The sequence below is a fragment of the Lissotriton helveticus genome, chromosome 12, assembly GCF_964261635.1.
Source record: "Lissotriton helveticus chromosome 12, aLisHel1.1, whole genome shotgun sequence".
Classification (NCBI taxonomy): Eukaryota; Metazoa; Chordata; class Amphibia; order Caudata; family Salamandridae; genus Lissotriton; species Lissotriton helveticus.
The window spans coordinates 905089118-905114069 of record NC_136073.1 but is presented as its reverse complement, the minus strand read 5'-3'; the positions used below and the strand labels follow the sequence as shown (position 1 = coordinate 905114069).

Here is a 24952-nt window from a genome sequence, read left to right as displayed (position 1 = left end):
GGCAGGAACCAGGCAGTTACAATTGGGAAATGCCCCCATACATTACAAACCTGTCATCTGGTCTGTCAAAATCAATACTTATACAAATCAAGATAGTGAGCTTTTTATTATTGTTTTATGTCCTAGTTTTCTGGCCCTGATAGCAGCCAAAGCAGGTGCAGCTATAGTCCTGTGGCTTCAAACAGCTGTAAATTAGAATCTCACTATTACTCAATCAAGGATTTAAAGATCACATCTGTGTATGTGTAAACTCCAAACCTGCTGTTAGCTCTGCATCTCGTTCGATCTCACCTGCGACAGAGCATGCGCTGCGCGTGCTCTCGCTTGCTAGACATATTGCATACCACGAGCCGGGGATGGCAGGCTGCCCTTTGCTTAACATTCATTAGCTTCTTTGGGACTCTCTTTTTCTGCCTTCTAATTAGCCAGTGAGTGCTGGATTCACTTCCTCTTCTTGCAGCTGGAGCATGAACCAATTACTGATTATTGCATTCTTTCCCTCTGTTTGTGCTGTGATTGAAGTGCTACTTTTATGCTTTCTTCCTCCCGGTCATCCTTGTTGAACCTTTTGCCATTTGTAGGTGTGTTTTACTGTGCCACGCTCTCTTTTAGATGCCATCCGCTTCTGTACAGATGTTACCCAGGACACAGACTTGGGCACACTTGCTTTCTTTATGTGATAGGATTTTAGGACAAATTTTATATTATTTTTTCCACACATGGGGAGATTAACTGATTTATTAAGAATCACAGGGGTGCTGTGCAGAGACCTTGGGCCTCATTTATGAGAAGTGACGCATCGCTGCGTGAAAGCAGCGATGCGTCACTTTTCATTGCGCCCTCCTTGTGACATGATTGATGCGTCATATTTATACTATGACGCATCATGGCGCAAGGAGTTACAGATACGTCAGTATTTATGACGTATCTGTATGGCGCAAAAGTGACGCGTTGCTGGAGTGTGTCACAAAAGTGACGCAACTCCAGCAATGCATCCTTTCACATGGGGCTTAAGGGCCTGCGTCCCTCTTACGCTTGCTGTGAGGCAGGCGCAAGATTTTGACGCAACGGTGTCCTAGAAGTGACGCAGTGAAATCTCATAGATTTCACTGCGTCACTTCTACGACCCTTTCTTGCGTCAGAACGCCCCCCCCCTGCATACATTATACCTGGCGCAGGTATAATGTGGCGCAGGGGTTTACAAAGGGACGCATCTACCTAGATGCGTCACTTTGTAAATATGGCGCAACAAGGCGCATTTTTTACGCTGCTGGTGCGTCACAAGAAGTGACGCACCGGCGGAGTAAAAGTGACGCACAGCCTCATAAATGAGGCCCCTTGTAAGCATTGGAAAGCCAACTGGTCTCAGCTTAGAGACTGTTTGCTCTGCCATTTCCTTGTTTCTTTGTACCGCATGAGCATTGCTGACTTTTGCAATGATTTCTAGCCATGCTGTTTAGGAGTGGAGCTGCTGGGCAGCATTGCTAACAACAATAAGAATACAACAAGCATTGGCATAGCCAATAGGTTTCGCTTTTGGGCCCTTCTAAGTATTTAGTTATGCAGCACAATATCCTTGGTGCAACAACATCAACTGTTGCATGGTTAAACACTTATTAGGTCCCAAAGGCGAGACCTATTGGCAGGGTCGGATTGGGATTGAAAATCGGCCCGGGCACACCCCAAAAAATCGTCCCCATTTGCATAATGCCTTTCCTCAAATCACTGCTTGGGTGTAATTGCTTTAAAAAGAAGGGGGTAAAAAAACATGCACGCATTAATTTACACTGGAGAAACACACCTGAAAACAAGTGAGGCCACTTCTACCCCCTGCCCCCACTCAATATGTGCAGACATTAATGGGCCGGCCCGCGAGACAAAGGGAGTGATACCTCTACCTGTTGCTAAACGGGGGTAAGGAGCGCCCATCTGCCTTTAGAAAGGCCATTCAGACACCCACTGGGCCGCTGGCTGTATTTTAACAATAGAAACAGTGCCCAAATGGCCCCCAGACTGCTCAAAAAAGCAGCCCACAGCAGAACTCGGACACCGGCCCCTCGGGCATTGCCCGAGTGCCCGCGTTACCAATCCGACGCTGCCTATTGGCTATGCCAATGCTTGTATAGTTTTTTTTCAACCGTTTTAAAGTCACTCCGACCGGCTCTTGGAGTGACGTTGTTGACACTGGTGGGGTGAAATAAATAAAGCTCAGGGGAATAGTTTGAGCGTGATTTAAGGGAATGTGTGTCATCAATTGCTGTGTTATCCTCACTCGTTTATAGTTTTACACGGCATGTCATTTGATTAGCGTGTTATGTTTAATGATAACGCAAACTACAAGTAAAAGCTGGGGTCACCACCATAACATCCCCATTAAAGCACAAGCGAATGTAAAGCATTCGAGTTTCCTTCAAGGAATGTTAGCAAAAAGTCACCCCAAACAGAAGCTTAACTCTCACTCCAGAAACCGATTCTGACCCTGTCCTAGAGAGGGCGCAGCCTGTGGGGCCCACGTGACCACAGCAGCGGATACTCACAGCTCCTGCCCAGTCCTGAGTCTGGAGGCCAACCTGTGCCACAGTGGCATACAGCATCTGTATTGTGCCTCACACCCCTGACGAGGCACCGCAGCTCTTCTCGGTCGACAACCTGTCCCGTGCTAAACTACATCACTATAGTGCCCCACACCCAGGTTTGTGAGGCACTATACAGTTGTTTTATTTATCATGGGCCAGGTCGTCAATCTGCCTCAAGCTAGAATACATAGGGGCATATTACCAACGATTAGCGATATTTATCGCTTAGCAACCAATTTTCTATCGCTAAGCATCACCGGAAATTATCACTGAGATAACGTGCTATTAGCAACATTTATCTCCAAAGCTATAAATTTTCCGGCGATGGCGTGAATATCGCGGAGAATACAGCGATATTCACACATTAGCGACAAAATGCTCTTAGCCATGTTATCCACCTCCCATTGGATAACATGGCTAAGAACTGGTCTGAGCAGGCGTTAGTTTTTTGGCGATAGCGGGAATATTTCCATCGCTACGCCTGCCTTGCTAATAGGCGATAGCAATGTTAGCGACTGCTTTCAGTCGCTAACGGGTTGGGTACGCCCACTTTGCATGTCATTAGCGATAAACATCGCTGACATGCAAAGCGGGCCCCAAACCGTTCGCTATCGCCTACAAGCTGTCGCTAACATCAGTTAGCGACAGCTTGCTAATAGGGCGATAGAATTATCGCCGATTAGTGGCCAAAAACGGACGCTAAACCGGCGATAATTGTCTATCGCCACCCTTGGTAATATGCCCCATAGTTTGCAGAGTCCCTCACACTCTGATGAGTCACGGCAACACTTCTCGGTTGACCAGCAAGAGGCTGCACCATGTACTGTGCATGCCTGGTACAGTGTGGGTGCGTAAGGTGGTAAGACATGTGAGGAGCAGAGGGGTGCACAATCCTACCCATGTGAACAGGTATCTAGCTGCATGTGCCCACAGAGAGGAGGAAGAGTGCAGTGTTATTCTGCCATTAAGTGCACCTCTGTGAGTGCAGCTAACCCTGCCCTCGATGTATGTGCAGTACAAAAGGGGGTGGTGATGGACGGAGCATCAGAACCAATCAAACACTCACACCCAGTCAAGAGATCTGGGTTTAATCCATCACCGTTCTTTAGCCCACTCTGCCACCCCAGTTCAGACATGGCTATATGCAAATCAGTCTGTTGACTGGGGTGTGGGTGTTTGATTGGTTCAGATGCTCCGTCCATCACCACCCCCTTTTGTACCGCTCGATGTGTGTGCAGCAGGCCACAGGTAATGCTGCTGTGTGAGCTCTGTTTGGCAGCTCAACACAGCTCCAATATGGAGCATCTCAGGCATGTCACCGAGGGACCAACGAAGGACAGAGTCGGACTGGCCTGTAGGGCAATCAGGCAGTGCCCAAAAGGCTGCTCGGACAAGTCAGTGTGGGCTAGGTTGTAGGTCGAAACCTATGAGACAGTGCAGCTGTCTGATTGGCTAAAGACATCTTGGGGATATCCTGAAAGCTTCCCTGGAAATGCATTCCGCCCATTGTTAACCATTGGGTTTGTGTTTTGTAGTTCACAGTTGCGTGCTTTCTTTTTTCTGGCTTTATTTGTTTTAAGCTGTCCAGCTTAAGTTAGTCTCTCCCTTGGAGCATTGCCTGTTTACTCTGTTCTTCTGAGTGCTCGCTTTCTGTAAACAGGCCTTTAAATCTTGTTCTTATCTTGTCACATTTCTGTGCATTCAAAGACAGAGGTCAAATGTCAGGCTCTGTGCTCAGAGGGAGCTTGGTGTTTACTTTCCCTTCTCGGACTTCAAAGTGAAAGGATGTACGAGACAATCTTGCTGTGAAAGAAAAGCTCTTTTCTATGACACAATATTTAAATATCTTTAAACGAAGAGTGCAGATATTTCATAATATATCAGAATTAGGATAGCTTAAATGAAGCACATTCATTTTGTAATTCTGAATTGTGCTGGAAACAAATATTTTAATATGATCAAACAAATCAATAAAATAGATGTTGACATTTCAGCACATTAGTGTTTCTGCGCTGTACACTTTTAGCAGTAAGACTGTACGGCAGTGCAAATGTAATGGTTATTTCAATTGAAAATGTGTCTGTAACATCAGTGCGCTACCATACCATGCAAACCCCACTCTGCACCACTCCACTGTGTGACCAAACTCTACTCTGCAACACTCCACTCCACGCCACTTCATGCCTCTCTACTATACTCTGCATCACTCTACTTTATGCCAAAGCACTCCATGCCACTCTACTCTGCACCACTGAACTATTTGCCACTGCACTCTACACCACTCCAGACTAGGTCACTCAACTCTACTCGGCACCACTCCACTCTACTCTTCAACATTGCACTCTATGCCACTGCACTCGGTACCACTGTATTCTACCCCAATACACTCTATGCCACTTTAATCTACTCTGCACCACTGCTCTCTATACCACTCTCTGCAACTGCACTCTACAACACTCTACTCTATGCCACTGCAGTATACCCTGCACCCCTCCACTCTACACCACTTCACTCTACTCAGAAACAATCTACGTTATGCCTCTGCACTCCATGCCACTCCACTCCTTGCCAATTCACTGTACACCACTCCACCACTCAACTGTTCCACTGATATTGGTGGTGGTGGTGTTGGTATTGGTGGTGGTGGTGATATTGGTGGTGGTGGTACTGGTAGTGGTGATGGTGGTATTGGTGGTGGTGGTATTGATGGTGATGGTGGTATTGGTGGTGGTTTTGGTGGTGGTGGTTTTGGTGATGGTGGTATTGGTGGTGGTGGTATTGGTGGTGGTGGTGGTATTAGTGGTGGTATTGGTGGTGGTGGTAGTATTGGTGGTGGTGGTATTGGTGGTGGTGGTATTGGTATTGGTGGTGGTGGTATTGATGGTGATGGTGGTATTGGTGGTGGTTTTGGTGGTGGTGGTTTTGGTGATGGTGGTATTGGTGGTGGTGGTATTGGTGGTGGTGGTATTAGTGGTGGTATTGGTGGTGGTGGTATTGGTATTGGTGGTGGTGGTATTGGTATTGGTGGTGGTGGTATTGGTGGTGGTGGTGGTGGTAGTGGTGGTATTGGTGGTGGTGGTATTGGTGGTGGTGGTGGTATTGGTGGTGGTGGTATTAGTGGTGGTATTGGTGGTGGAGGTGTTGGTGGTGGTGATATTGGTGGTGGTGGTATTAGTGGTGGTATTGGTGGTGGTGGTGGTGGCATTGGTATTGGTGGTGGTGGAATTGGTGGTGGTATTGGTATTGGTGGTGGTGGTGGTGGAATTGGTGGTGGTATTGGTATTGGTGGTGGCATTGGTGGTGGTATCAGCTGTTGTCAGCTTCAGCCCATTAGCACATGATTACGTGCTACCTGCAATTTACGTCACTTAATTTGCTAATCATTTCTAAATCCATTTTACTTGGTGGCTTGAAAGAGACACAAGGTCATGCTGTGTTAAAGTGATTAAAAGCAGGCACCCATGTTACAGGGGCGGCCGTGCTGCTTAAAAAAACACAAGCAGTTTCAGCTGAAGCAGCGTGTGTCTGGCGAGCAGTAAGAGAAACTCAATAAAGTAAACAGTGCTTACAGACTAAATAACAAGTCCTGTGTAACAACCGAAGTAAAGGGGCCAGTAGCCATGGGAGGGTACAAATGAAGACAAGGCCGTACTAAGGATGGACTAACAAGTCTACTAACAAATCCGAAGGCAGCATTTTTTCAAAAGACAAAGACACAAGCCAATGAAAAATATGGAAGGAGAGTGGGCGCGGCTTCTCTCCCATACTCTACCACAGCAGTCTCGCACAGTGAGCAGTGCACGTGCGCTGCTGCTAGGCTTGACCTAAAAATGTAATTGTGCACGTGTTCCTCCCTGGGTCTCAATACTAAGCAATACATTTGCATGGCTTAGACTGCATAAAGACACCAGTGCAGCAGGAGATTCAGACTGCATTGTGATCAGCATTGCAGGAGTGATATACCTTTTGTATGAGAGTTGATAAACACACATTATTGTGTTTTTTTGCGCATCACGTGAACCCGCGTATGCACTGTACACAAATGTATACCTTTTACGTATCTCTACCTCTAGATACTATTGGACCAGCAAGTATTTACTGCCTTTGCATGCCTTGGTATATGTTCATGTCGCAGTGAAAAGTTATTCACAGGTCATGACTGGGGGAGTTTTAGTAAAACAAACCCACCCTGAAGAATGCCCGGGACATTCTGCAGCCATTAGAGCAGGGCCGAAACACGTTGGCACCACTAGGGTCACAGGACCATTATATCCTGTATGCCCCTCATATATTGATTCTATTTAGCCATTGCCCATCCGCCCCACTGAAGAAGGGACGCCTTGGTGTATCTGTGACGAGATCAGCTCCAGCGGTGACACCTCTTTCTATCTCTTCCTCACACAGGAAAAGAGGGGCAATCGTGAACATCTCCTCGGAGGCCGGATCCCACCCACACCCGCTCCACGCCATGTATTCATCCACCAAGGTAAGGGGGGCCGTCCGGCTCTGCCCCCACTGGTCCTCGCGCCCCATCGAAGGGGGTCGGCTCTCAATGACAATCACATTTCAGTCAGGTTTATGGGGTGGAAACTCACAAATCGCGCTTCTGGCACACACAGGGGCAAACATGAACCCCGGGTATCACAGGCAGTGCCGGAAACATTATTTATCCGGACAGACAGACAGCCAGGCCAAGGCTTCTGGACAAGCCCCTTGCCTCTGACCCAGCGACCATCGTGTTTGACTGGAGGGTTGATGTTAATGGTGGGGGCAATAACAGGGTGTGGTTAATGGTAGGGGCAATAACAGGGTGTGGTTAATGGTAGGGGCAATAACAGGGTGTGGTTAATGGTGGGGCAGTGACAGGGTGTGCTTAATGTTGGGGCAGTGACGGGGTGTGGTAATGGTGGGGGCAATAACAGGGTGTGGTTAATGGTAGGGGCAATAACAGGGTGTGGTTAATGGTGGGGGCAATAACAGGGTGTGGCTAAATTGGGGCAATAACAGGGTGTGGTTAATGGTGAGGGCAATGACAGGGTGTGGTTAATGGTGGGGGCAGTAACAAGATATGGATAATGGTGGGGGCAATAACAGGGTGTGGCTAAATTGGGGCAATAACACGTTGTCACTAAATGGGAGCAATACCAGGGTGTGGTTAATGGTGGGGGCAATAACAAGGTATGGATAATGGTGGGGGCAATAACAGGGTGTGGTTAATAATAATTCTCTGAAGTACAGCTAGCGCCCCGAGGCGGTTGGCACCTCTCTCTTCTCTTCTCTTATGTACAGCAACTCGAGGTGGTGGCCACTTCTCTCTTCTCCGACTGATGTACAGCTCCTCGAGGTGGTAACCACTTCTCTTCTCTGATGTACAGCTAGCTCCTCGAGGAGGTTGGCACCTCTATCTTCTCTGATGTACAGTGCCTTGAGGCACCTAACACCTCTCTTCACTGATGGACAACTAGCTCCTTGAGGCGGTCGCCACCTCTCTTCTCTGATGTACAGCTATCTCCTTGAGGCGGTTGGCACCTCTCTCTTCTCTTTTATACAGCGCCTTGAGGCGGTGGCCACCTCTCTTCTCTGATGTACAGCGCCTCGAGGCAGTTGCCACCTCTCTTCTCTTCTCTGATGTGCAGCGCTTCGAGGCGGTGGCCATCTCTCTTCTCTTCTCTGATGTGCAGCGCCTCGAGGCGGTCGCCACCTCTCTTCTCTTCTCTGATGTGCAGCACCTCGAGGCGGTCGCCACCTCTCTTCTCTTCGCTGATGTGCAGCGCTTCGAGGCGGTGGCCATCTCTCTTCTCTTCTCTGATGTGCAGCGCCTCGAGGCGGTCGCCACCTCTCTTCTCTTCTCTGATGTAGAGCGCCTCGAGGCAGTTGCCACCTCTCTTCTCTTCTCTGATGTACAGCACCTCGAGGCAGTTGCCACCTCTCTTCTCTTCTCTGATGTACAGTGCCTCGAGTCGGTCACCACCTCTCTTCTCTTCTCTGATGTACAGCACCTTGAGGCAGTTGCCACCTCTCTTCTCTTCTCTGATGTGCAGCACCTCGAGGCGTTCACCACCTCTCTTCTCTGATGTGCAGCGCCCCGAGGCGGTCGCCACCTCTCTTCTCTTCTCTGATGTACAGTGCCTCGAGGCGGTCGCCACCTCTATTCTCTGATGTACAGCGCCTCGAGGCGGTTGCCACCTCTCTTCTCTGATGTACAGCGCCTCGAGGCGGAGGCCACCTCTCTTCTCTGATGTGCAGCGCTTCGAGGCGGTGACCACCTCTCTTCTCTTCTCTGATGTACAGTGCCTCGAGGCGGTCGCCACCTCTCTTCTCTGATGTACAGCGCCTCGAGGCGGTCACCACCTCTCTTCTCTGATGTACAGTGCCTCAAGGCAGTTGCCACCTCTCTTCTCTTCTCTGATGTAGAGCGCCCCGAGGCGGTCGCCACCTCTCTTCTCTGATGTACAGCGCCCCAAGGCGGTGGCCACCTCTCTTCTATTCTCTGATGTACAGCGCCTCGAGCCTGTGGCCACCTCGCTCTTTTTTGGCTGATGTACAGCGCCTCAAGGCGGTTGCCACCTCTCTTCTCTGTTGGACAGCGCCTCGGGCGGTGGCCACCTCTCTCGTCTCTTATGTGCAGCGCTTCGAGGCGGTGGCCATCTCTCTCCTCTTCTCTGATGTACAGCGTCTCGAGGCAGTTGCCACCTCTCTTCTCTTCTCTGATGTACAGCGCCTCGAGGCAGTTGTCACCTCTCTTCTCTTCTCTGATGTACAGCGCCTCGAGGCAGTTGCCACCTCTCTTCTCTTCTCTGATGTACAGCGCCTCGAGGCAGTTGCCACCTCTCTTCTCTTCTCTGATGTACAGCGCCTCGAGGCAGTTGCCACCTCTCTTCTCTTCTCTGATGTGCAGCACCTCGAGGCGGTCACCACCTCTCTTCTCTGATGTACAGTGCCTCAAGGCAGTTGCCACCTCTCTTCTCTTCTCTGATCTAGAGCGCCCCGAGGCGGTCGCCACCTCTCTTCTCTGATGTACAGCGCCTCAAGGCGGTGGCCACCTCTCTTCTCTTCTCTGATATACAGCGCCTCGAGGCTGTGGCCACCTCTCTCTTCTTTGACTGATGTACATCGCTTCGAGGCGGTTGCCACCTCTCTTCTCTGGTGTACAGCGCCTCCAGGCGGTGGCCACCTCTCTCTTCTCTGATGTGCAGCGCTTCGAGGCGTGGCCACCTCTCTTCTCTTCTCTGATGTGCAGCGCCTCGAGGCGGTCGCCACCTCTCTTCTCTTCTCTGATGTGCAGCACCTCGAGGCGGTCACCACCTCTCTTCTCTGATGTACGGCGCCTCAAGGCAGTTGCCACCTCTCTTCTCTTCTCTGATGTACAATGCCTCAAATCGGTCACCACCTCTCTTCTCTTCTCTGATGTACAGCGCCTCAAGGCAGTTGCCACCTCTCTTCTCTTCTCTGATGTACAATGCCTCAAATCGGTCACCACCTCTCTTCTCTTCTCTGATGTGCAGCGCCTCGAGGCAGTTGCCACCTCTCTTCTCTGAAGTAGAGCGCCTTGAGGCAGGTGCCACCTCTCTTCTCTTCTCTGATGTACAGCGCCTCGAGGCAGTTGTCACCTCTCTTCTCTTCTCTGATGTGCAGCACCTCGAGGCGGTCACCACCTCTCTTCTCTGATGTACAGCGCCTCAAGGCAGTTGCCACCTCTCTTCTCTTCTCTGATGTACAGAGCCTCGAGGTAGTTGTCACCTCTCTTCTCTTCTCTGATGTGCAGCACCTCGAGGCGGTCACCACCTCTCTTCTCTGATGTACAGCGCCTCAAGGCAGTTGTCACCTCTCTTCTCTTCTCTGATGTACAGCGCCTCAAGGCAGTTGCCACCTCTCTTCTCTTCTCTGATGTACAGTGCCTCGAGTCGGTCACCACCTCTCTTCTCTTCTCTGATGTACAGCACCTCGAGGCGGTGGCCACCTCTCTCTTCTCTGATGTGCAGCGCCTCGAGGCGGTCGCCACCTCTCTTCTCTGAAGTAGAGCGCCTTGAGGCAGGTGCCACCTCTCTTCTCTTCTCTGATGTACAGCGCCTCGAGGCAGTTGTCACCTCTCTTCTCTTCTCTGATATGCAGCACCTCGAGGCGGTCACCACCTCTCTTCTCTGATGTACAGCGCCTCAAGGCAGTTGCCACCTCTCTTCTCTTCTCTGATGTACAGTGCCTCAAGTCGGTCACCACCTCTCTTCTCTTCTCTTATGTACAGCGCTTCGAGGTAGGTGCCACCTCTCTTCTTTTCTCTGATGTGCAGCACCACGAGGCGGTCACCACCTCTCTTCTCTGATGTGCAGCGCCCGAGGCGGTCGCCACCTCTCTTCTCTTCTCTGATGTACAGTGCCCCGAGGCGGTCACCACCACTCCTCTCTTCTCTGATGTAGAGCGCCTGGAGGCGATGGCCACCTCGCTTTTCTTCTCTGATGTACTGCGCCTCGAGGCGGTCGCCACCACTCCTCTCTTCTCTGATGGACAGCGCCTCGAGGCGGTGGCCTCCTCTCTTCTCTGAAGTACAGCGCCTCGAGGCGGTGGCCTCCTCTCTTCTCTGATGTACAGCGCCTCGAGGCGGTGGCCTCCTCTCTTCTCTGATGTACAGCGCCTCGAGGCGGTGGCCTCCTCTCTTCTCTGATGCACAGCGCCTCGAGGCGGTGGCCTCCTCTCTCCTCTGATGTACAGCGAATCGAGGCGGTGGCCTCCTCTCTTCTCTGATGTACAGCGCCTCGAGGCGGTGGCCTCCTCTCTTCTCTGATGTACAGCGCCTCGAGGCGGTGGCCTCCTCTCTTCTCTGATGTACAGCGCCTCGAGGCGGTGGCCTCTTCTCTTCTCTGATGTACAGCGCCTCGAGGCGGTGGCCACCTCTCCTCTCTTCTCGGATGTACAGCGCCTCGAGGCGGTGACCACCTCTCTTCTCTGATGTACAGCGCCATGAGGCGGTGGCCTCCTCTCTTCTCTGATGTACAGCGCCTCAAGGCGGTGACCACCTCCCTTCTGTGATGTACAGTGCATCGAGGCGGTGGCACCTCTCTTCTCTGATGTACAGCGCCTCGAGGCGGTGGTACCTCTCTTCTCTGATGTACAGCGCCTCGAGGCGGTGGCACCTCTCTTCTCTGAGGTGGTGGCACCTCTCTTCTCTGATGTACAGCGCCTCGAGGCGGTGGCACCTCTCTTCTCTGATGTACAGCGCCTCGAGGCGGTGGCACCTCTCTTCTCTGAGGTGGTGGCACCTCTCTTCTCTGATGTACAGCGCCTCGAGGCGGTGGCACCTCTCTTCTCTGATGTACAGCGCCTCGAGGCGGTGGCACCTCTCTTCTCTGCGGCAGTGGCACCTCTCTTCTCTGATGTACAGCGCCTCGAGGCGGTGGCACCTCTCTTCTCTGCTGTACAGCGCCTCGAGGCGGTGGCCTCCTCTCTTCTCTGATGTACAGCGCCTCGAGGCGGTGGCCTCTTCTCTTCTCTGATGTACAGCGCCTCGAGGCGGTGGCCACCTCTCCTCTCTTCTCGGATGTACAGCGCCTCGAGGCGGTGACCACCTCTCTTCTCTGATGTACAGTGCCATGAGGCGGTGGCCTCCTCTCTTCTCTGATGTACAGCGCCTCGAGGCGGTGACCACCTCCCTTCTGTGATGTACAGTGCATCGAGGCGGTGGCACCTCTCTTCTCTGATGTACAGCGCCTCGAGGCGGTGGCACCTCTCTTCTCTGAGGTGGTGGCACCTCTCTTCTCTGATGTACAGCGCCTCGAGGCGGTGGCACCTCTCTTCTCTGAGGTGGTGGCACCTCTCTTCTCTGATGTACAGCGCCTCGAGGCGGTGGCACCTCTCTTCTCTGATGTACAGCGCCTCGAGGCGGTGGCACCTCTCTTCTCTGAGGTGGTGGCACCTCTCTTCTCTGATGTACAGCGCCTCGAGGCGGTGGCACCTCTCTTCTCTGCGGCGGTGGCACCTCTCTTCTCTGATGTACAGCGCCTCGAGGCGGTGGCACCTCTCTTCTCTGCTGTACAGCGCCTCGTGGAGGTGGCCTCCTCGCTTCTCTGATGTAGCGCTCTCTGCTCCCTGTGTGACTCTGGCTCTTGTTTCTCTTCCAGGCCTGCATGAACTTCTTCTCCAAGGCTCTGGAGGCCGAGTACAGAAGCTTTGGGATCACTGTCCAGGTAGGAGCAGCGCTGCGAGGGCAGTTCACGCAGCGCTAGACCCAGGTACACGGTTCTGTTCCTTCAGCCTCCATCTTGCCCCCCCCCCCCTCCGCCCCCGTACCCCCCTGATGTGCCAGGGCAGGGAGAGGCGCCCATATGCTGGGCTTGCAGCCTGCAGCCTGTCCCTGTGAGAACCTACAGCGCCCTGAAGGCCCCAGGGGCACAGCTAGGCGCAGCACCCCCGGCCTGCAGGCGGTGTGTGTCATAAAGGGGCAGCAGACGGACAGACAGAGCAAACCAGGAGAAAGAGCCTGCGCTGCCGCCCTGCCGGCGGAGGGTTCAAGGCCCTGGCACTTTCTCTCAATGGCACAGACCAGCCCCCCTCACTGGTACCAGTCCCCCTCACTGATACCAGCCCCCCTCACTGGTACCAGCCCCCCTCACTGGTTCCAGCCCCCTCACTGGTACCAGCCCCCCTCACTGGTACCAGCCCCACCTCACTGATACCAGCCCCCCTCACTGGTACCAGCCCCCCTCACTGGTACCAGCCCCCCCTCACTGATACCATCCCCCCTCACTGGTACCAGCCCCCCTCACTGGATCCAGCCCCCCTCACTGGTACCAGCCCCACCTCACTGATACCATCCCCCCTCACTGATACCAGCCCCCTCACTGGTTCCAGCCCCCCTCACTGGTACCAGCCCCCCTCACTGGTACCAGCCCCACCTCACTGATACCAGCCCCCCTCACTGATACCATCCCCCCTCACTGATACCAGCCCCCCTCACTGGATCCAGCCCCCCTCACTGGTTCCAGCCCCCCTCACTGGTTCCAGCCCCCCTCACTGGTACCAGTCCCCCTCACTGATACCAGCCCCCCTCACTGGTACCAGCCCCCCTCACTGGTTCCAGCCCCCCTCACTGGTACCAGCCCCCCTCACTGGTACCAGCCCCACCTCACTGATACCAGCCCCCCTCACTGGTACCAGCCCCCCTCACTGGTACCAGCCCCCCCTCACTGATACCATCCCCCCTCACTGGTACCAGCCCCCCTCACTGGATCCAGCCCCCCTCACTGGTACCAGCCCCACCTCACTGATACCATCCCCCCTCACTGATACCAGCCCCCTCACTGGTTCCAGCCCCCCTCACTGGTACCAGCCCCCCTCACTGGTACCAGCCCCACCTCACTGATACCAGCCCCCCTCACTGATACCATCCCCCCTCACTGATACCAGCCCCCCTCACTGGTTCCAGCCCCCCTCACTGGTACCAGCCCCCCTCACTGGTACCAGCCCCACCTCACTGATACCAGCCCCCCTCACTGATACCATCCCCCCTCACTGATACCAGCCCCCCTCACTGGATCCAGCCCCCCTCACTGGTTCCAGCCCCCCTCACTGGTTCCAGCCCCCCTCACTGGTACCAGTCCCCCTCACTGATACCAGCCCCCCTCACTGGTACCAGCCCCCCTCACTGGTTCCAGCCCCCCTCACTGGTACCAGCCCCCCTCACTGGTACCAGCCCCACCTCACTGATACCAGCCCCCCTCACTGGTACCAGCCCCCCTCACTGGTACCAGCCCCCCCTCACTGATACCATCCCCCCTCACTGGTACCAGCCCCCCTCACTGGATCCAGCCCCCCTCACTGGTACCAGCCCCACCTCACTGATACCATCCCCCCTCACTGATACCAGCCCCCTCACTGGTTCCAGCCCCCCTCACTGGTACCAGCCCCCCTCACTGGTACCAGCCCCACCTCACTGATACCAGCCCCCCTCACTGATACCATCCCCCCTCACTGATACCAGCCCCCCTCACTGGATCCAGCCCCCCTCACTGGTTCCAGCCCCCCTCACTGGTTCCAGCCCCCCTCACTGGTTCCAGCCCCCCTCACTGGTACCAGCCCCCCTCACTGATACCAGCCCCCTCACTGGTTCCAGCCCCCCTCACTGGTTCCAGCCCCCCTCACTGGTTCCAGCCCCACCTCACTGATACCAGCCCCCCTCACTGATACCAGCCCCCCCTCACTGGTTCCAGCCCCCCTCACTGGTTCCAGCCCCCCTCACTGATACCAGCCCCCCCTCACTGGTTCCAGCCCCCCTCACTGGTTCCAGCCCCCCTCACTGGTTCCAGCCCCCCTCACTGGTTCCAGCCCCCCTCACTGGTTCCAGCCCCCCTCACTGATACCAGCCCCCTCACTGATACCAGCCCCCTCACTGGATCCAGCCCCCTCACTGATACCAGCCCCCTCACTGGTTCCAGCCCCCCTCACTGGTACCAGCCCCCCTCACTGATACCAGCCCCCCCTCACTGATACCAGCCCCCCTCACGGATACCAGCCCCCCTCACGGATACCAGCCCCCCTCACTGATACCAGCCCCCTCACTGGACCCAGCCCCCCCTCACTGATACCAGCCCCCTCACTGGATCCAGCCCCCCTCACTGGTACCAGCCCCCCTCACTGATACCAGCCCCCCTCACTGGATCCAGCCCCCCCTCACTGATACCAGCCCCCCTCACTGATACCAGCCCCCCTCACTGGTACCAGCCCCCCCTCACTGGTACCAGCCCCCCTCACTGATACCAGCCCCCTCACTGGATCCAGCCCCCCCTCACTGGTACCAGCCCCCCTCACTGATACCAGCCCCCCTCACTGGATCCAGCCCCCCCTCACTGATACCAGCCCCCCTCACTGATACCAGCCCCCCTCACTGGATCCAGCCCCCCCTCACTGGTACCAGCCCCCCTCACTGATACCAGCCCCCCTCACTGGATCCAGCCCCCCCTCACTGATACCAGCCCCCCTCACTGATACCAGCCCCCCTCACTGGTACCAGCCCCCCCTCACTGGTACCAGCCCCCCTCACTGATACCAGCCCCCCTCACTGGATCCAGCCCCCCCTCACTGATACCAGCCCACCTCACTGATATCAGCCCCCCTCACTGGTACCAGCCCCCCCTCACTGGATCCAGCCCCCCTCACTGGTAGCAGCCCCCTCACTGGTACCAGCCCCCCCTCACTGATACCAGCCCCCCTCACTGATACCAGCCCCCTCACTGGATCCAGCCCCCCCTCACTGGTACCAGCCCCCCTCACTGATATCAGCCTCCCTCACTGGTACCAGCCCCCCCTCACTGGATCCAGCCCCCCTCACTGATATCAGCCCCCCTCACTGGATCCAGCCCCCCTCACTGATATCAGCCCCCCTCACTGGTACCAGCCCCCCCTCACTGGATCCAGCCCCCCTCACTGATACCAGCCCCCCTCACTGGATCCAGCCCCCCTCACTGGTTCCAGCCCCCCTCACTGGTTCCAGCCCCCCTCACTGGTTCCAGCCCCCCTCACTGGTACCAGCCCCCCTCACTGATACCAGCCCCCTCACTGGTTCCAGCCCCCCTCACTGGTTCCAGCCCCCCTCACTGGTTCCAGCCCCACCTCACTGATACCAGCCCCCCTCACTGATACCAGCCCCCCCTCACTGGTTCCAGCCCCCCTCACTGGTTCCAGCCCCCCTCACTGATACCAGCCCCCCCTCACTGGTTCCAGCCCCCCTCACTGGTTCCAGCCCCCCTCACTGGTTCCAGCCCCCCTCACTGGTTCCAGCCCCCCTCACTGATACCAGCCCCCTCACTGATACCAGCCCCCTCACTGGATCCAGCCCCCCCTCACTGGTACCAGCCCCCCTCACTGATACCAGCCCCCCTCACTGGATCCAGCCCCCCCTCACTGATACCAGCCCCCCTCACTGATACCAGCCCCCTCACTGGTTCCAGCCCCCCTCACTGATACCAGCCCCCTCACTGGTTCCAGCCCCCCTTACTGGTACCAGCCCCCCTCACTGATACCAGCCCCCCCTCACTGATACCAGCCCCCCTCACGGATACCAGCCCCCTCACTGATACCAGCCCCCTCACTGGATCCAGCCCCCCCTCACTGGTACCAGCCCCCCTCACTGATACCAGCCCCCCTCACTGGATCCAGCCCCCCCTCACTGATACCAGCCCCCCTCACTGGTTCCAGCCCCCCTCACTGGTTCCAGCCCCCCTCACTGATACCAGCCCCCTCACTGGTTCCAGCCCCCCTCACTGGTACCAGCCCCCCTCACTGATACCAGCCCCCCCTCACTGATACCAGCCCCCCTCACGGATACCAGCCCCCCTCACTGATACCAGCCCCCTCACTGGACCCAGCCCCCCCTCACTGATACCAGCCCCCTCACTGGATCCAGCCCCCCCTCACTGGTACCAGCCCCCCTCACTGATACCAGCCCCCCTCACTGGATCCAGCCCCCCCTCACTGATACCAGCCCCCCTCACTGATACCAGCCCCCCTCACTGGTACCAGCCCCCCCTCACTGATACCAGCCCCCCTCACTGATACCAGCCCCCCTCACTGGTACCAGCCCCCCCTCACTGGTACCAGCCCCCCTCACTGATACCAGCCCCCTCACTGGATCCAGCCCCCCCCTCACTGGTACCAGCCCCCCTCACTGATACCAGCCCCCCTCACTGGATCCAGCCCCCCCTCACTGATACCAGCCCCCCTCACTGATACCAGCCCCCCTCACTGGTACCAGCCCCCCCTCACTGGTACCAGCCCCCCTCACTGATACCAGCCCCCCTCACTGGATCCAGCCCCCCCTCACTGATACCAGCCCCCCTCACTGATACCAGCCCCCCTCACTGGTACCAGCCCCCCCTCACTGGTACCAGCCCCCCTCACTGATACCAGCCCCCCTCACTGGATCCAGCCCCCCCTCACTGATACCAGCCCCCCTCACTGATATCAGCCCCCTCACTGGTACCAGCCCCCCCTCACTGGATCCAGCCCCCCTCACTGGTAGCAGCCCCCCCTCACAGGTACCAGCCCCACAGGCCTTCTCACTGTCATTGAAACAGAAACAGCTGTGCAGTCTACGGGGTGAGCTGGACATGGGAAGGCAGAATATCTGATTCAAGGCCAACAGGGCTGGGGCAGAGCTGGTCACACTTTAGGTGGACCCATAGGCATCTCGGGGCGCTGGGGTGGTGTCAGATCTAGCTCTCCCTTTAGGCTGCCCGAACCAGTCCCAGTTTTTAATTTGCCAAACTGGTTGGTTTTGTCTTTTCCTTTCTAATTCTTTCTATCCCTCCCTCCGCGCCCCTCCAGTGTGTGGCCCCTCTCTTCGTGGCCACAAAGTTGGTGCCGGACAAGAAGCCGAGCCTGACCGTGAAGTCGGCGGAGGACTTCGCCAGGGAGGCCGTCAACACCATCGGCTTCGCCACCTACACCAACGGCTGCCTGGTCCACGGCATTCAGGTGCGTACCGCCACCGGAAGAAGCGCTTGCAGCTTCGTATCACAGAAATGTTCCAGGGGGGACAACGGGGGCTTGCGCCTGCACACCCCTGGGGCACTTTGCTATTAACAGAACAGGCCGCAGACTCTTGTGCGTCCCCTTCTGTAATACCGTTAGCGCTGGCGCACATATAGTACCAGTGCTATCACCAGAGGGTGTTCCCTCATTTGCATGGGGGCGTGGCACATGCAAATTATGGAATGTCTCGTTCTCTGCGCCCCGCCCTATTATAGATGCAGGCGCAGAGGCAAAGAAGCTGTCAGGAGGACGAACAGCGCGCCACCCAACGGCAGCTCCCATGAAGGCAGCCTTCCTCGAGGGAGAAAAGGGGGTCCTAAAAGAGGAAACCATGTTTCTAGAAATCCGTTCGCCGAGTGGGGCCGTATGGGTGGGTCGGTAAGGGATCTGCGGCTATCAGATAAGGCACTACCGAAGGTCAGTAACTTGTTCCTCTGATAAAGACTTCTAGCTGCAGATTCATTACCGTTGAATGGATACTCAAGCAATACCTCCCTCGTATCCGCCATGGACGTGTTGATCCAACTAGCCTGAATCTTAAGACATTTATCCTTAAAACATTCCAAGAGTCTATCGCATAACTCCTGAGAAGGAATGACTCCACTGCTGCAAACCGTTGGCAATAAAAACCCTTTCACTATTTAAAAAGTCTCCCAAGGTCCATTGGTGGCTTTGAGATTCTTTTCTCGTAAAACGAAGCTTTAGCCGCTCTTATAGCCGTGTGATATCTCCTTAACCCTTTCCATGCTGATGACTGCCCCCGTCCGTCATGCATCACGGTGGGCGTGTGCTGATGACGGCTGGGGGCCGTCATGAACCCGCCCACTCATTAAAACGGCTGCACAGGCGCAGAATCGCGGCCGCGCCCAAGGGGTTAAAGGAAACCTATAAGCCACCTTATCCTCCATTCGATAGTGACTCCTCCGGGGTCTCTCAGCCCTTTCACAAGCGCTCTTCCCCATGGCTGAAGGACCGCAGGTAGGAGGCTTGCAGCGAGTTGAAGGGGCTACGGTATTAGATGCGGCCCGCAGCCAGCTATCCACGGCTACAGCTCCGGATTCAGGATTACTTGATAAATTAGGGATTGACTGGGTAAACAGATTACTAAAATCAGTAGGCTTAATGTGATTCCAGGCCCGATAAAAATCAGCAGTCAGTAGACAGTCCTGATTGATCTTCGAATCAACCTGCCGATGAAAATTGATTCTGGTCCGACCATGGTAGCGGTCAGGAGTGCTTCACGGACACAGGAAAGCTGGGAAAAAAGAGGTCAATTGTGTGGCCGGTCTGATGCTTAAGGGGTGTAAATACCTGAGAGAGAGTCAGAGAGGACATTCTATCCAACAGGGCAGTAGAGTCAGTATCTGAAGGAGAACTGCTGCTTATGTGAGATGGTTCTTTTGTTCCTTACTTTTTGTATTTTTTGTGTGATCTTTTTCTCCCTTTTGGGGCCTTATCTAGTCTAGTATTTCTGTTTAGAGTGGAGTACTTCAGGAGAACACATTTTATAGCGGTTGTTTTCACGTGTTAGTATGAAAAACTCAATAAAGAAATGCATTAAACAAAGAAGTAGTATCTAACGCATAGTCAACATGTATATTGAAATCTCCAAGTACAACGAAATGAAAATATTGACCAATAATATGGTCCAATGCCATGCCAAAGATTTCATAAAGTCTGCAGAGTGACCAGGAGTGGAGTACAATAAGATGCCAGCTAGAGACTTCTGAGGGCTAAAAGAAAATCCTTTGACGGATAATTGGGATCAATATGCAGTTTCCACAGGGATCGAACTGACAACATTTCCACTCCCTGCATTTCACCCCTTGATAAATTTCAGCAGGTAAAACCAGGTGAACATTATTGGGAGAAAAAAGCAGAAAACTCACCTACCCATTAATACAGGTGAGAAGTGCCTTGTTCGATTAGCGAATTCACCGGGAATTAGAGATATTTAGTAAACCCTCTAAATACCTCACCCTGAAGTATCAGTAGCTACAAGGTGCGGTCAATATCCACAAGTCACCCTACACTCTGAATTAGTGCTGTACTGTTTGGGTTGATTCATGGGTCACACCCCCACCCCATTAATGTCAGAAATGCTCTCCTACTACTCAGCGTTCTAACCTCTACGCTGCTCGTTCCCTTTTACCTTTGTTCACCTTTTACCTTTGTATGGCTCCCAGCCCGCTACTGCACAACATCCACACTCCCACCCTTTCCACCGCCTGCCGTCACTTCGCCAGGAAGCCGTCATTGGACCTCGAATCTACACCCTTCGTTCCTCCCTTCAATACTACTCTCAAGGCTCACCTTCTCCAATGTGATCTACCCCGTCATTGGCTTCCCTTACTCTGTATAACTCTGCCTGTCTCTCCATCACTTGCCTCTAAGATGTAATATAGAATATATACCATGTGAAGACATGAGTCGTGTTTATTGAGCATTAGGCTCAAGCGGCTATGTACCTACCCAGTGGACCGTCTTCTTTCTACTGGTGTCACTATGTTTCTGTGGACTCTGGGGCATTTCTTGTAGAAATACTATTGCTTCAAAATGAACTCAAAGATGGAAAAGAGATGGGTGAAGGTCATTTCAAGCACAAGATAAAGGCAAGGCCGCCCCCTCCACACTAACTTCCATCTCAACTCTACAACTGAACCTACAGCTCAACCCTCCTCAAAGCCTTCACGCCTCTCTAAGCTGACTTGTTTGGTACAAGGCCCTTCTTCTGCTATCATATCCAGTGATACATCTTAAAAGTGGTCCTTCCATGATGTTTTTGTTCTCTAGCCCTGCACTCGCTCGACTCCCACTATATCGTTGAGGTAAGACAGTTGAGAATAGTAAATCTGTACTTCCCTACGCGTCCTCTCCTTCACAAGAAGTTGGGAGTCGATATAAGCGCCCTCTGATGTTACGGATCTTGATATTTTGACATAGGTAAAATGACAATATTTGTATTAAATTGGATTAAGGAGCAGCTTTGCCTGCATGTTTTAGTTTGTTTTAGGTATTTCATATATCACAGCAGAGCAGCAGTAGTGAAGCAGGTAAAGACACTTTCTTTTGTTGCAGTAGGAACCTCTCAAAAGTGTGGTGATGCAGGCAAAACGGTTTTGTATGGGTGGAATTCGGTTAAGACTGTATTACAGAATCAACGGTGTTAACCCCTTCTACGCTCATGACGAGCTGAGCTCGTCATGAGTTACGCCTGTCGTACGCTCATGACGAGCTGAGCTCGTCATGTAACGCGGGTTTACGCAAAAGTCAGCGCACAGCGGGAAAACCGCTAGCGCGCAAGAGGTTAAAGAATGGAATTAGGACGATACTAAACAAATGTGCATCTTAGAGATACACATAAATATTATTTGGAGATCTAGTCATCTGCTCCACATCGCACAGTTTTAGGCCAGACACTGAAGCTGCGGCTAGCCAGCTCCAATTCCAGGTTCCAAGCATAGTTCAGGGACTGTGGACACCCAACCTCTCGCTACAAAGTACGACTGCAGCTCGGCGCGCTCCGGAGGCACCCCATGGGGATGCCTTCTGCTTCTTCGAGGAAGACCACCTCCATCCAGGTCATTAGGGACACTGTTTCCAGTCATGGACTTATGTGTGGTAGCCTCCTGCACTCTGGGAGTTGTAGTCTTATTCTGTTTCTATTGAATTCATTAACTAACACACCTGAGCTCACAGATGCCTAGGTGTCAGGGCCAGGATTGTAGGCAGAGCCTATATTGACCTTGAGTGAGGTGATTACCTCAGCCTCTTCTACCCATCCATGAGACTACAATAACTATGTCCTGTTGATTTCTTTCAGAGTTTCCTGTTCGAGCTGCTGGTCCCCGAGTGGTTGCGGCTTTCAGATCTCAGCATTAAGTCGCAACTGCAAAAGAAATCGCAAAACAAGAGGCGGAAGTGATCAACGAGGAACTGCGCTCCACTACTTTACTGTCATATAGTTCCACTGCATTTTACAAATTTCATAGTTCCAATATTTTTTATTCTGATAATGCATATTTCTTATTTTAACTTGTGTACTTGATACAGTTTTGTTTCCAGTCACCTGAGAGGCATGTGAATTACAATCCGTTATAACCAATACCCTGGCCCTCCCAACAGTTCCCGTCCTCGCTCCCCCAGTTTCACGGCTTTACTGGTCTACTCCAGACTTGGCAAAGCTTCCATATAAGCTGTTTGAGATGCCCAACTGTTGGATACACACTCATGAGTATGCCAATATAGAAACAGAAAGAGGACTATGAAGGTTGGCCCATCTCAGTAGGGCGGCCATCTTGGAACTGGAAGTTTCATATCATAAATATTGGAAGTTCCGAGGGAAAGCTCACATTAAACTGTGTTTAAACATGAACACCAGCCAGGAAGTGGAACACATGCCATGCTTACAGTTTACCATCAACTGGTCTTTGCCTCCAACTCATTAGAGCCAAATCTGTTTTACAGTAAAAGTAGTAGTCTTCCATCTTTAGTGCCAGGCCCTCCCTTGTGTAAATAATAATAATGGGGTCCCCTAGAATGACAAACATATTTTATCACAATTATTGCATAAAACTGGCAAACATTATAGTTATAGCCAGCTAACTGTTTACAAATCCTATCAAATACATGATTGCCAACATTCTCTGGGCATCCAGGTCTCACTAACTGGGTAAAACTGCCCTCAATGAGATCCTGCATCAGAAATATGGGAAAAGGACTTTAAGGGTTATTGGTGGAGGCCAACGCTTGACACCTACTCCTCACCAGGACACGTGTGACAAAAGACGTCACTGATGGCGCATTACGCATCGGCTCACTGTCACTGTCTTCAGCATGGCTTTTGGCTCACCCTGTCGCCCCCCTGAGATCCATGGAAGCCCCTGGGGGGCCGGTTCCACAGTTTGAGGACTTATAGTCTCAAGGCATGGACTATGGGAGGGTCAACCTCAGCCTGAGAGGGGCTCGCTGGTCCATGTTCACGCCCTCAGTTCCTTCATCACGCATTGATGATGATGGTGGTGGTAGTGATGGGGTCACATTTCCTGGGGTGTCCAGAGGGCACCACAGCAGGTGACCCTAGAGGAGTCTGTCCATCCGCACTCTACAGTCTGCAGATGGACAGACTGTTCACAAACTTACAAAGAAGATTTCTCCTTAGAAAATTTCAAAAAATTATTGGTATGTGAATGCGATAAATAAGGAATGTTGCAAATAAAACCGAACATAAGAATAGATTAAAAAAACAGCTGCGTTGTAAGAAGTGATTTGTTTTTTACACTTGAGGTTGTTTTTACGAATTCTTCACTAATCTCACTTTATTGTCGTTAGGGCTGGACCCAGTTTCTTTTCTTTCAGCTTCCTGTGGTGGGCTCCTCATGTCCTTACCCCCTCCTAGTTTCACTCTATACATCTTCCTTGGCAACCCCATCTCCTTTGTATTTAAATATCTCATCCAATCACACGCCAACATTCAATCAATCAATCAGTCAATTTGTAAAGCGCGCTACTCACCCGTTAGGGTCTCACGGCGCTGGGGGGGGGGGGGGAGCGCTGTAGCTAGTGGTCGAAGAGGCAGGTCTTGAGTAGTCTCCTGAAGGCCGGGAGGTCTGTGGTCTGTCGTAGGTGGATGGGGAGAGCGTTCCAGGTCACAGCGGCGCGGTGGGAGAAGGATCTGCCCCCGGAGGTGGCTCTGTGAATGCACGGGACGGCGGCCAGGGATAGGTCGGCGGAGCGGAGACTCCTGTTGGGTACGTATAGGGAGAGTCTGCTGTTGAGGTAGGCTGGGCCGGTCTTGTGGAGTGCTTTGTGTGCGTGGATCATAAGTTTGAAAGTGATTATTTTGTCGACGGGGAGCCAGTGCAGGTCTCTCAGGTGCGGGGTGATGTGGTCTCTGTGTGGGACTTCTAGGACCAGGCGTGCGGAGGCGTTCCATAGGTAAGTCAACTTTTTAGCAGGTGTTCGTTTATAGCGATAATCGCGCTTAGCGTGATTTTTTTATCGCTTCGCCTGTCTTGCTAATAGGCAATAGCTGTGTTAGCGACTGTTTTCAGTCGTTAACAGTTTGGGTAGGCCCACTTTGCATGTCATTAGCGATAAATATCGCTGACATACAAAGCAGGCCCCCAAACCGGTCGCTATCTCCTAAAAGCTGTCGCTAACTGCTGTTAGCGGCAGCTTGTTAATAGGGCGATTAAAATATCGCCGCTTTAGCGGGAAAAAGTCCCGCTAAAGCGGCAATATTGCCCTTGCTAATATGCCCCCTGGAGAGTTAAAAAAGGGAACTGTCCTTTTCCATTAATTTACATTGGGACGAAGGAAGCTTCAAGATGGCGATGGCTACATTGACATCAATTCCACCTATGAAATACATTTGAATCTGCCGCCCATCATGCATGAATCTTTGGAGATGGTTCCCAGATCTCCTCACTTCCATCTAGCTCTGTCCATCATCTCCATGTGTTTGCTTTTTTCACCCTATGTTGGCAGGATATGCCTAGTCATGGGTCCCTTGCTTACTTTGCCACTAGTTTCAAGCTATCCTGGCTGATGAGGGGTGTTACCCCGAAACCGGTCCTCGGAAGCTTGTTTCCGGTTCAGGGAAGGCATTGCTTGGCAGTTCGGTCTGGCTGTTCCCATGAGGCACAGGGTCAGACTGATCTGAATATGGCCATGTCTGCACTGGGGTGGCAGAGTGGGCTAAAGAATGACGATGGATTCACCCTGGGGGCGAGTGTCTGAAAAGTTTCAGCGCTTTGTACATCATCTCTTTGTGTTTGCTCTCATCTCTTCTCTCCTCTTGCCATCTTTCTCTTGTCTCCTGCATCTCAGAGGCCACTCGTCTCCTCTGTTCGTCT

General features: G+C 53.2%; 1 protein-coding gene across 1 annotated transcript in view; it reads left to right on the top strand.

Annotated features, from left to right (window-relative positions):
• Window positions 1-23362, top strand: part of LOC144798485 (very-long-chain 3-oxoacyl-CoA reductase-A-like) — a 75564-nt gene extending 52202 nt beyond the window's left edge. The window contains exons 8-11 of the mRNA XM_078669387.1: window positions 6981-7062; window positions 12689-12754; window positions 17889-18038; window positions 21919-23362. Of these exons, the coding sequence (XP_078525513.1) occupies window positions 6981-7062; window positions 12689-12754; window positions 17889-18038; window positions 21919-22020 (400 nt within the window). The 3' untranslated portion in view covers window positions 22021-23362. The remainder of the gene's footprint in view (window positions 1-6980; window positions 7063-12688; window positions 12755-17888; window positions 18039-21918) is intronic.
• The last annotated feature ends 1590 nt before the right edge of the window (window positions 23363-24952 follow it).